At 34.6% G+C, this 12,746-nt stretch overlaps 1 protein-coding gene across 4 annotated transcripts in view; it reads right to left on the bottom strand.

Moving 5' to 3' along the window:
* LOC587412 (1-phosphatidylinositol 4,5-bisphosphate phosphodiesterase beta-4) overlaps positions 1-12,746 on the bottom strand; it is a 93,675-nt gene that overhangs the window by 32,308 nt on the left and 48,621 nt on the right. For all 4 annotated transcript variants that reach the window (XM_030998806.1, XM_030998807.1, XM_011678827.2 and 1 more), the window contains exons 6-10: positions 11,367-11,446; positions 10,690-10,825; positions 3,891-3,991; positions 1,664-1,830; positions 605-815 (exon numbers count right to left, since the gene is read on the bottom strand). In XM_030998806.1, coding sequence (XP_030854666.1) covers positions 605-815; positions 1,664-1,830; positions 3,891-3,991; positions 10,690-10,825; positions 11,367-11,446 — 695 coding nt within the window. The remainder of the gene's footprint in view (positions 1-604; positions 816-1,663; positions 1,831-3,890; positions 3,992-10,689; positions 10,826-11,366; positions 11,447-12,746) is intronic.

Genomic DNA, 12,746 nt, shown 5'->3' with positions numbered 1-12,746 from the left:
AGAGATAAGTAGACAAAATAATTTTCTTCTCTGAATTAATAAATTTGTATAACTTTTCCTTTAAATGCTTCTTAGTTGGCGCAGTTTAATATCCAACATCTTCTCCATGTAGGTTGATACATTGCTTTCTATAAACATAGATTGTCACATCATCTATACTCCCTGATTTTATTTATTTTGCTATTTTTTGTCAACATCATATTTACAGGAATGTGTGTACACTATTGCTGCTTGCATTACTTCTATCAACTCGGTTATAAATATGATGAGCTGGAAATAATTCTTAAGGTGATTATGTGTATATCATATAGGAAATTTAATAAGAAAACATCATAGTGGCTTTAACTTGCACCCAAAATGATGAAAATTGTTTTTTCAGACAATTTACAGTGATACCAGAATAAAAACATCAGTCAATAAATCACATCATTTTCCTTTTTTAAGAGAGAGTGATAGAATAAAAGATAAGAGTGATGGAACAAAAGATAGCATAAATGTGATGTGAGGGACACATTTCTCACGTGACTGCCCCATACATCCAGCACAGTAAATTGAATTGAAGAGCACTGAATTCTTCACAAATTAGATATAGTTGTGTACCCACCTGCATCCCGCCAGTAGAACCTGTCTGTACATCTCAACAGATGATTTGCCTCCAAACTGTCTCCCGGTTAAGTATGTATTATGAGACGAATTAATGAGGTAATGTGAAAGGGGCTGTTCCATGTCTTGGTATAACTCCAATCGGTCCAGGAACACGGGTGCGTTCTCATCAGACATCAGGTATCGACAAAGTCCATCAGACGATAGAAGTTCTATGTTAAATACAGCATGAAAATGCATTTCAAGGTAGATTCTTAAGTTTTTAAATAAAATTTTGATATACATTAGTATGCCTTGATATTAAGCTGACAAGCTCAGTTATATATATAAATAAATCATATTAATTCACCAACTTACAGTTGTATAAACACTCTTTTGCACAATGTGAAAGAACATGGCAAACCCCCCCCCCCCCCAACATTCTGACACCTGGGTGGAGAGGAGCAATGAACAATGTACATAAAATACCTTGCTGAAGGACATAAGTGCTGTGCCGCAGGGCTTGAACCAGCGACCTTTAGATTTACAGTCAAGTGATTAAACCTCTAGACATCCTTATGCTATCATAATACTTTTTAAATGCCATGGGTGGGTGTCCAGGGTAAGAGTGGGGATTCATTATCAACTTTAAAAAAATCACAATAGGCCTGTCCACATCAGACCGATGTTGCAAATAATCCGCTATTTTAACTAGCCCGATCTCAAATAAGCCAGCTAATTTGCATCCTCATCAACTGGCAGTTGCAATAAGCGGGCTACTTTAGTCGAGAAAATATCCTGAGAAATGTTGGTCTCGTTTCCAAAATAGCCTGCTATAGCCGAGCTAGTTTGTGAGCATATCGGTCTGGTGAGGACAGAATTTCAAGCTTCGGGACAATAGCGGGTTATTTTGCAGCTTCAGTCGGATGAAAACAAGCCTACTGTGGTACCCATTATAACAATGGCCTTTGATTTATGCTTTCATAAACAAAGCTCTTTAAAATAAAACAATCATCATTCTGCTAAGTCTACTGGCTTGAATACACATTTTAATTGTTTGAAAGAAATTGTGACTGCCTACCTTTCTTAATCATCTCTGGATATTTCTCATAGGTGTCAATGATTTGTAGAACCCTCTCTCTGTCATACATTGGAAAGAGAATCTCATTGAGTCTAGGATCCCTCTGCTTGTCGTTCAAGAATTCAATCAGCTTCTCCACTGACAGTCCCTCTATGTCATTTCGTCCTCTGTACATTACAAAGGTAAAAGAGTATGCAAAATTGAAGGATAATTTTTCTTTTACTTCTACCCATTCTTGCATTTGTAATGTTTGTTTTCTTAATTTAGCCTATAGATTATTATTTAATGCTGTGACAAAAAATTAGTACTTCATTATCAAACCAAGAAAATATACTCTTGTAATAATCTGCTTGAGAAAGAAAGGAAGGGAGAAAAAATACACAGCAGCTCATGAGGTCTGAACTTCTTTAATAAGAAGAGTGTTCTGTACTGACTGTACTGTACAATAAGTATCAATGATAACTCTGTTCTTGAAATGTTTGTTGGAAACAGGATATTCCGTATAAAAATGCTACAACTCATTGCTGGGTTGAAAAAAGAGGAATAAAAAGATGTGACCCTAAATGAAAGTTCTTCCAACATCATTCATCAGTAGAGACTGGACAGGAAGAGCCACGGGCAGCCCTTGTCAGCTTCCTGGCTTGAGACATAAAAAGCCCTTGATTAAAGAACCAGTAGCATGTACATCATTCATTCCAATTCCTCCTCTCCTCCATCCAGCCCTTCCTCAATAAACATGTGAAAATCCTTCCTTGTACACTATGTTTGGCAACAACAAAAAAAGTCTTCTTTTTTTCAATCACTAAAATTGAAGTAAAAGTGACCCGTGGAAAAGATAGAGAGATGACAGAGGAAAATATTGGAAGAAAAAGCCAGGACCATGGGAAAGATTTTCATTTCCAACTGACATAGCATTAGCAGTTGCAGTAGTAGAAGCAGCAGGACTATAGTCAAAAGTAACGACAGACTATATTTTTATAATTGCATCTTGTCTAGTCCTTTCCTTTTGCAAACTTTCCTGGATTTGTATAACATCTGTCATTAAGTCTGTTTGAATGATTGCATCTCAATCTAATGACCCAAGCCACACGTTACTACCATTAGGAATGAATAGGAGGAAAGATAGATGACCATGCAGTCCATTTCTATGTCCAAATGGCTGAAAGATGACGCATATTCTGGTCTTGTTCTGAAAACACCCTTTGGTCTCTTTGTTTTCTTTTATTGAACTGTTGATTGAAAAGCTTAACCTTTACATATAATTCTTTATACCAAAGTCATGCATGATTGTTAAACTGAATTATAAAAACAACTAAATCATTCATTTCTTACAGTTTTAGCTAAATTTCACCCTCTTTGTCTTTCAAGTCTCAGCCATATGATTTGGTAATGAAATGCTAATGGAAATTATGCAATCTCCCAGTGTTTGATAAAACTGTAAATTGACACTCCTGTCTTAAATCTTACTTTTATCATTAAATTAAAGATAACAATTTGTTATGCTTTTCATTAGTACTATTTATATCATTAACACTACCAAATTATGACAGAATCAATCATAACAGATTTCAGAGTATATTCAGTATATTACTGTTTGAGACATAATTTAGGAGTAATTGTCACATACACATCCGCTATTCAAATTGATTATTCAAAATCAATTTCAAGCTTGACTGAATTTAATCACAACAAATAGTTTGGCTCAATCACTTAATGGACAATTAATGTAGTGTCATATAAAAAGAAACTAAAACCAATTTGCCATATTGGATTGGAAATGAATGTGGATATAATCAAAGGCATATATTTTGATGATTGATTACATACAAATTCAAATAAAAGTTCTGTCAGGCCCATGGACTAAGTTTGGTTAAATCATATTATTTATTTATTTCCAGGTTGTAATTTCTTAATGATGGAATTTCTTAATAGTCCACACGATATGGTATATATTCATTTCGTTTGCTGATAAACAAATTGCTCAATAATATTTGCATTCAATTAAGCAAAACTGTGTTGTAAATACTAAAAAGATGTTTCTTAACCTCTGCTGTAACAGTTAGTTTACATAATTTCAAATAATAAAATGAATAAAAAGGCATATATTTCATATCAATTCCAGGGAGATTTTTTTTCTTCATGTACTTTTACCCGCGTTTTGTCTGAAAGGGCTTAATGCATTTATGCCATGCCAAAATGAAACTATATTTCTTGAATGAAAACTTACATATCTTGGAAGAGTAGCTCTATGTCTGTCCTTGGACAGATCTTGTGGTACAACTCATAGAACTTTTCAAATGGGAAGTCTGCAGGATCTATTTCTTCCATCTGTAAAACAAAAAAGTGAAAATTAAGGTTTAACCTGACTTTTCATTGTCAACAGTTGTACTGTATATCTTCTTAATCATACAAAATTTGAAATCATTGAATTGTAATAAATCACAAACACAATTAAATACAGGGACTTTTTTTAAAGATTTTGTGAATAATTTGTATTATTAAAATTATCTATCACATTATGGTCATACAAACCACAAGTTTCATAAACACACCAATATAAGTCACATTATGATCATACAAACCACAAGTTTCATAAACACACCAATTAAGTATTTTCTAATATCAAAAATTAAATATTTTCTAATATCAAGTCACATTATGGTCATACAAACCACAAGTTTCATGAACACAACATTTAAGTATTTTCTAATATCGAGAATTTAATATTTTCTAATATCAAGTCACATTATGGTCATACAAACCACAAGTTTCATGAACACACCATTTAAGTATTTTCTAATATCGAGAGACATAATTGGTAATTTGCTAAGTTAGTAGAGAAAATCATGAAAGAAATGAAGACAGTGCAGAATATTTTCGATGTAATGTCTTCATGTGATATATTTACCATGGCTTGGGAAACAGATATGAAGACAGCTAGTTTTACATTTTGATACTACATTCATTTTAGATATTAATATTTAAAAAAAACAGAATAATGGATTGTAAACTTCAATTGCATCAAAATGCACTTTTGCAATCTTTAACCAACAATGATACATAAAGGTAATATGCTTTATCAGAGTCAGTGCACTACAAACATATGCCTTGCTCTTCAAGTGGAAAGTGTGCGGGGGAGTAACCGTTTCTCTCTGTCTTAGTTTAGAAACCACACAATGACAAAAAAATACATTGAGAGATAGAGTGTGAGAACATTATGTCGCTTTCACCATAAACCACAATCATTGATTCACCTTCAATCATGGATATGTCACAATCATCCTTATATAGTCACTGTACGATCTTGATGTACATGTACATCAGATATAATATATTTCAATGTGGGTGATTCTTCTGAGAAACAGGACATCATTGACTCTATTTATAGGGAGAATTAATGCCTTTCTGCTTCTAAATATACATAAAGAGCTTTGTTATTGTATACTTCAGAACTACTGATGACTCATACCCTTTTCTAACTGCACTGATTTTCATCGGATGCATCCGGACGCATACGATGAAACGGCCAGTTAGAAAGCAACAGAGGAGAAAAAGGTATTTAAATAGCCGATGAAAAGAAGAGAAATAGGCGATTAAATTCTCCTGCTCAAGAGCAGGAGAAATTCTCATTCTATCGGTGTGACACCGATGAAACGGCCAGTTAGAAAGCGTTCGGGAGAAAAAGGCGATTAAAACAGCGATTAAAATGGTCAAAGGTCGCAGTATACGCATGCTTTATCGTAACCAGCTGTGTTTGTTGACTTATGGTTGAACAAGCTGCATGCAAGATAGATGGAGCGCGGGCTTAATAATTACGCAATAATTCTTCACTTCCGGCAAGGGCTCGCCACAGCGAGTGAATTTCACCGGCAGTTAGAAATGTCACCTTGTCACCTTCAAACCCATTACACAAGAATTACTAGACAATCTGTGCATTTAAAAAAGAAGTCTATGAAACCTCCTCCATAGGCGGTGTCATGCAGAGGCCAAAAATCCGGATTTTAGTTATCCAGAATTTAGTTATCCTCTTAATTGCTGTCTGTCATCAATTATCCCATTAAAAATTCTCTAACGAAGCAAGAAAATTCTCCCTTGAAAGGACTTTTCAAGGGATTTTTTAAGGGATTTTTCTGTGTGACACCGCCTCATGTAGGTGCAAATAATCCCTAACTGATATCTACCTGATGTATAATGCAATGGAACACACGGAAATGAAATAAATAGTAGAGAACAGAAGGATCTAATTGATGGGGAAAGCATTTTCATTTAGCACATCAAACAGCAGAACCTGGTAATATGAAAAGACCATAATACCTCCACATACAGAGAGAAGATGGCTTCATAATGGGTTCGAAAACAAACATACATCAGCCTTTTCTAATGGAGTATCTGGGTCCTCTAAACAGTCAAGCTGCTAATATCTCTCCTTCAATGTCACATGGCTTTGAGCTCTCTCTCTCACACACACCTTTTGCAGACCTATTCACACTAGAATATAAAACTCCAAAGAGGTCACATGAGGCCTGTTTTCATCAGCTCGACTTTGCCAAATAGCCTGCTATTTCTGATTCGGGAAATTAGCCAGAAGTTACAAATCGCGTCTTCATCAGCTCAAAACTCGAGATCGAGATATTTTGCTCAGTGTTCGCGCATAGTGCGAGTCTTCGGGCTGGTGAAGATGGACCGGATAAATAGCGGGCTATTTTGCAAACTAGGCCAATATATCTTGTGAAGATTTCCCGAGCTAATAGCCCGCTATTTTGTGATCGGGCTAATTTCCAGAATCAGAAATAGAGGGCTATTTGGCCAAATTGAGCTGATGAAAACAGGCCTATGGAGTTCCTATGAATGTCATTTGGGTGATGCCAGGCTAGAAAGGCTTGCATACTTCAGACAAGGCAGATATGAGCACTCCGCTATTATATGCTTCTCATAATACCATCCAAACCAAACATTCCATAAAGGGTGTAGATTAATCACCTGGCAACAGCAAACAAGCCAGACATCTTGGAGTACTCTGATTGCAGCATTACTAAACACACAATTATGAAACGCTGGTAAATACAGTAGAATGAGAACTAATTTAAGTACGCCATGCCATCATCTGGGTATTAAATTTGCAGTGTGTTTAATTTTGTAGTTCTAGGAGGAATTAAAAAATGCTTATAAGCATCAGCTAATCCATTTACAAATTGGCAGTCTACATAGGATTGCTCATTTTAAATTTGACTTGTTCAAGTTTCAAGTTTCAAGTTTATTTCACATTTCACAAATAAAAGAATTTACATAATTGACAAGAATAGAACATAATATGAAATATACTAAAAGTGTCACATTATATAATTAATTCTTTGAAAAGACGTCGAAATTAATTGTAATGAATATAAGGTTATACAGAGTGAAATGTGAGGAACCTATTTAAAAGCTTAGCTTGTAGATTATAGGTTCCCATAAATAAAACTAACATTTGGTTGAAGTAGTTGTAGTTGTAATAACAGTAATAATAGGTGGGCAAGAAGCCTTGAAATGCTATCAAATGTCCATTTTTATCATTCTTATAGTTCAATAATCTCTTCAAATAAATAAACTGTGTCCATGGTTAAAGCCCCAACCCTCATGATTTCATTCTTTCTTCAAAGATCACTTCTAGATCATCCCTTTTGAACTCTCCAATCTTTCAATTTCAGGCTCCCTTCATCTATATGTACTGCATTATTTTCTGTTTCATTCATATATTGCCCAACCTTTCTCTATCCACCAAGCATCTTCCCTCTTCATTAAACCGGTTCCCTCTTCCGTGCCTTTCATGAAGGAAATTCCAATTTTCTGCTGTACTGAATCCATTTGTTCTATTTACAGCCAAGGCAATGTCTTTCATAGAAACACAAATCAATATTGCTTGGTATCCGTAGAAATACAGATATATTCATCATTTGGTGGTTATTTTTCATTTTTGTCCAAATAAGAAAAAAAAGAAAAATGTATATTTAGAAATGTCAGAGCTATATTTAATATGTTTTCATTGAGAAATACTGCATTGATTATATTTGTAGGGAACATGCCCAGTTTATCAGGTAATTCCATTTTGAAAGAAAAAGAAAAAACTTCATTTCTGACAAAAGTGTATTTTCTTCTAAATTTTGATAATTTGACATTTAACATTTCATTAGCTAATGATTAAAGGCACATATGAAGGTGTTGCTTCAAAACCAAACATCATTATCATGGTATGCAAAAATTAAGATGAATGATAAAATTCATCTAAATTTATGGATAAAGTGCACATCATTCTTGGAGAAAAAAAAAAATTCAATTTACAACTAAATGTTATTAGATCATACACTCTAAAAAAAAATTATTTGAATTTAAAATTTGAATATTGAGTTTAAAAGTGTTTTTTTTTTTTCCTTCTTTTTCAAATGCTCTCTCAAGGTGACATATGTGTAAATGTATCTCCTGTAAATCTCTTTAAAAATCATCTCTAAAAGTACCAAAATATCTTGTAATATAACTTTGACTCCATCCTTCTGATTTTAATACCAGGAGTCACTCAAAACATCTACATGGATTACAAAACTTGAACAAATTGCCTCTTCTCCCTGCAGTTTCTCTTACGACGAGAAATCTACTCATGTAAAACTACTCTCTCATCTCACACGTCTCTAATCATATTATCTAAGTAAATGACACTTAATGAGACAAAGGAGAGAGGATAATGGAGAAAATGCTACACTTGACAATTCTTTACAGGTGTGAGGGTCTGACCTCAATAGAGATCACTTAATTCAATTACACGTGCCCTGTTAGCATAATCGTGGCTTGATTTCTGTTGCCATGGATACAGAAGAGTCTAGTCTGGCCAATGTGTGTGCTAATGAGGCTCTCTCTTTCACAGGCACATTCTCGAGGAGCTCCATATTTTTGGAGAACCTTTTTAATGCAATGAATTTATTACTGATGCACGTTTACGTTATTCTGCAGTACAAAGTGATTAATGCTTAATGCTCAACATCCCCAATTTTACAACTTTTTTAAAAACTAATTTTTGATCAGAAAAATTGAATTATACAAACAACATTGTCATCCCCAGGCTTTTAAAATAACACTAGTGTACCAAGGTACCTTTCAAGAAAATAACTTGTGCCATTCTTCCCAGGCAGGTGTCTATTCTTATCGGGGAAATCTTTTCAACTATCTATAAAATAATCAGAAATCATGAAAGACAAATCTTTCAAACAGGGAAATGTCATAATACACAGCTAGTCTGGAAGTAGGTATAATCAAATAAACATGATCTTCTCCAGCTACGGAAAAGCACATGCATTTCTTAAAGCAAACTAAGATTTTCTCCCTGTGTGTCAGACAATTTACCATGTAATTATCTACAAAAATAGTGCATTCTATTCAGAGGTGGTTGTTATATAGTTGCTTATCTTCATCTATATCACTTTGAGCATTTTTTTTTACGGAGGCCCAAGTGTATAAGGGAAATGAAATTCACAAAGGACTAAGTGAAAAATGCATGTTTAGTGAAAAAGGGTTGTAATGAAAAGTATGTATGTAAACAACATTAGATTTAGTCATCACTGTTTTTCATCTAAACAAGGAGGAAGATGTGATAGACCCCCATTGTTTATCAATCTGACATTTGGATGTCTATCGCCAGCTAGGATGGTCCATTTGAAACGACATTTTCTGGAGCCACAAGCACTCTTCAACTATCCCAAATCGGCTCCTTGGGGCTCACTTCTATCTGCTCTACTGACTTGTCTAATGGGGCTCCACACAAATCCAAATATATCTCTGTCTTCTCCATGATAGTCAAAGATGGGAGACAGGGAGTAAAAGAAAACAGGTCTATAAAGCACTGATTGATGATCCTATACTGTGATCTCTAATTCTTACGTTGATTATCTTTAGTTCCTCTTTTTTGTTTGTTATCCCATCCCCTCTTCCCCCTGTTCTCTATATCTCTACCTACCTATCTATCTATGTATCTATTCATTGATCTATCTATCTATCCATCTCTCCTACCGATGATGTACCTCGTACAGCTTATATTTCCCTATCAAACATTCCTCCACTTTTGTTTTATTCTCTCTTTCTATGTTTTTCTCTTTCTCCCTCTGTCTTTCTCACCCCCTCTCTCCCTCTCTCTCTGCTCTCCTGCTCTTTAGTAAGTCTTGAACAAAGGAATTGTTCGTTTGCAAGAGTACAACGAGGTAATACACCACAGAAAGGTTATAACTTAAACGAATGAATCATTACCTTTCTAACATAATATTTTCTACCACTAATCACCTTTCATTACAATACAACTGGAACAATTGCACTACTTTCAACACGAACATGTAACAAAAAGAAAAAAAGTAATAAGTAAACACATCAATAACAAAAAAAGCATCTGTCTCCTTGGCTTGAAGAAGAAAAAAACACTAGCAAAATGTCATGGAAGTCATCAGTATGTGGATGCCTTTTGTAGAGTCAGATTGCAGACAATCCCATTAATTAGTGAAGAGGGAGTCTTATAGCAAGGTAGTCTGGAGAACAGGCAATTTATATCTACTTCAAGTAGCGATGAGTAATTCACTAGTGAAGATTGCTTCCACAAACAATTTTTGTCGAACACCTATGGAGCTGTTAAAAGATATATATGCCTAATTTATACAGGACACTGGTTGTATGCATAGACATTTCCCCCTCCTCCCCCCCCCCCCCACACACAAATAGAAAGAACAAAAATGATGTTCAAGAAAAGAGTGAAGAGAAAAAACCTTAACCCCCCCCCCCTCCACATGTCATATAACTGGGAGAAATAGTTAACACCCTTAAACAGATTTGGGGCAGTACCAGATATTGATTTATTATTTTCCCAGTTTCTCTAGATATCAAATGAAGCGAGCAGAAATCAGCACAAATCATGTACAGACCCTTCAAATTTAACTCATGCACAAAATATGATACAGGAACCCTGAAATTAGATCTATGTCCTAGTGGCAACGAGGCCTTTCATTTGATATGCATACCTTGCCTGAGGGAAGTCCTAGCTCATCTAGCGACTTGAAGACAATCTTCTCAGTCTTGCCCGATGCAAAGGTTCTTGTGAGATTCCGTACTGGAATTCTGCCATTGGGGTTGACTTGAAAGCAAATTTTCATCCAGCTGCAAGAAGAGGAGGAAGGCAAATAGAGGTCACACTTTCCATTACATCACAATATTAAATCATGGGCTAGCGCCATGAGCGCCCCTGGACGGTGTGTGCGCTCTATAAGTTTACACTATTATCTTTATTATTATTACCAAGTGAATTTCATTGGCATTCATTTTTTAAGAAGCCAGCTCACCAATTCAGAAACAAGCTATAAGAGGCAATTAAATTTTATTCTAATTTTCATTTGCAATTAATGATGAGGGTGACGATATCTACTCTCATTAATATCAAAACCTGTCTATAACTAATCACCCTCACAAAGTTTTATTAAAAAATAATGGTTATATATGCCTGCTCATTCACAATTTAGATTTACTTAGTACTACTTCAATGTAATTTTCAAAATCATAAATGATAAACACTGATAATTATTTGTCAAATTAATCCTAGAATAGTAATTTTTAAGCTATGAATTCAAACCTAATGCAAGAAAGCAACATGTAAATATTTATTAGCTGTAATCAATAATCAATCAATCAATTAAATACTCACTGTTTCTTTAAACTCTGCATTGGACACACATTGTTAGCTTTGACATTGTGAGTTATCGTCAGTAATCCGTCGAACCATACCTGCAATGAAATAAAATAGAATGAACAGGATGAGCCAAGGATCACAACTTACCTTCCCAACAAATGCATACAACCTGTAGATCAAAAATTCTTGATAAATATTACATGTAATTATTATTATTATTATCATTATTTATTAGGCCAATCATAAAAGCACAATACAAATACATTTTGACAGATCATGCAATACATGAACAAAACAACAGGAAAAAGTGTGGGCCAGGGCTCACAAAAGTGAAATTCAACACTATTACCCAGAGGCATGTGAGCCCTCACATGTTGCTCCCGAATCAACTTAGATATAAATATAACATTGACATACACACAATATTGCACATTGTTTCAATTTTTTTTTTTAAATCTTAACCCCCCCCCCCCACCCCCTTCCTCCCTCAAAATACACTGTAAATGATAAGTTGCTACACTATGCTGAATATTAGATTCACAAATTGCACTGCAGCTGGAAAAAAATAGTATTATATATACTGGAAGAGTGAGTTAATTTTTGTTACATGTACATATTCTGACATGACTGAAGAAAACAGAAGAAGATTAGTATGTAAATTAGATCATCTGATTTGGTTATTTCCTTCCAAATTATTCTGGTTATTTGAAAGTAAAAATAAGGGGTGCTTTTACAAAATACAGAACAGTTAGAAAAAATGAAATTCCTAGAATATGGCCACACACATTGTAGAGTTTATGATTATATTCTCTACCTCATGATTGCATTTGAAAGCACTGATTGTGAGTGCATGTCTAGCAATTAGAAGATTAAACAGGTATTTGACCCAGTGATGTAATGACCCATACAAGCTTACTACCGCCTTAGTGCATACAAATTAACCTACCATGAATAGTAGAATTCCATCTTATTTTTTAATGTTTCACTGCATCATAATTTATTAATGGCTTCCAAATTTTACATGCACACAAAAAATTGTGTTTATAATCTGAAAGACTATACAAGCATGGAATATCAAGTTTTTACGCAGTATTAATATGTTGTGACCTCAAGGTACAGCTGATCGACTGAGGGGTGGATATTTTAATTTACAACCAGCTACCATGATATTTGTGTGCCTAGCAGTCAGATGTGCATTTAGATCATTCAAAAAAAATTATGTCACAAAGAAGATCAGAAAGTGGCAAACATTTCTCTGCAACTTTAATTTCATATCGTTCCAACCTAGCATTAATCTAATATGACCAGTATATGAACCCGATTACACAGGTCTAAGATTTTTTTAGGTTAAGTGCTTTGGGAGTTGTGCTCAATGCCCTAAACCAACATCGATTT

This window comes from Strongylocentrotus purpuratus, unplaced genomic scaffold (assembly GCF_000002235.5).
Source record: "Strongylocentrotus purpuratus isolate Spur 01 unplaced genomic scaffold, Spur_5.0 spur5_scaffold_5, whole genome shotgun sequence".
In the NCBI taxonomy this organism is placed as follows: Eukaryota; Metazoa; Echinodermata; class Echinoidea; order Camarodonta; family Strongylocentrotidae; genus Strongylocentrotus; species Strongylocentrotus purpuratus.
This window is presented reverse-complemented; position numbering and strand designations above follow the sequence as displayed.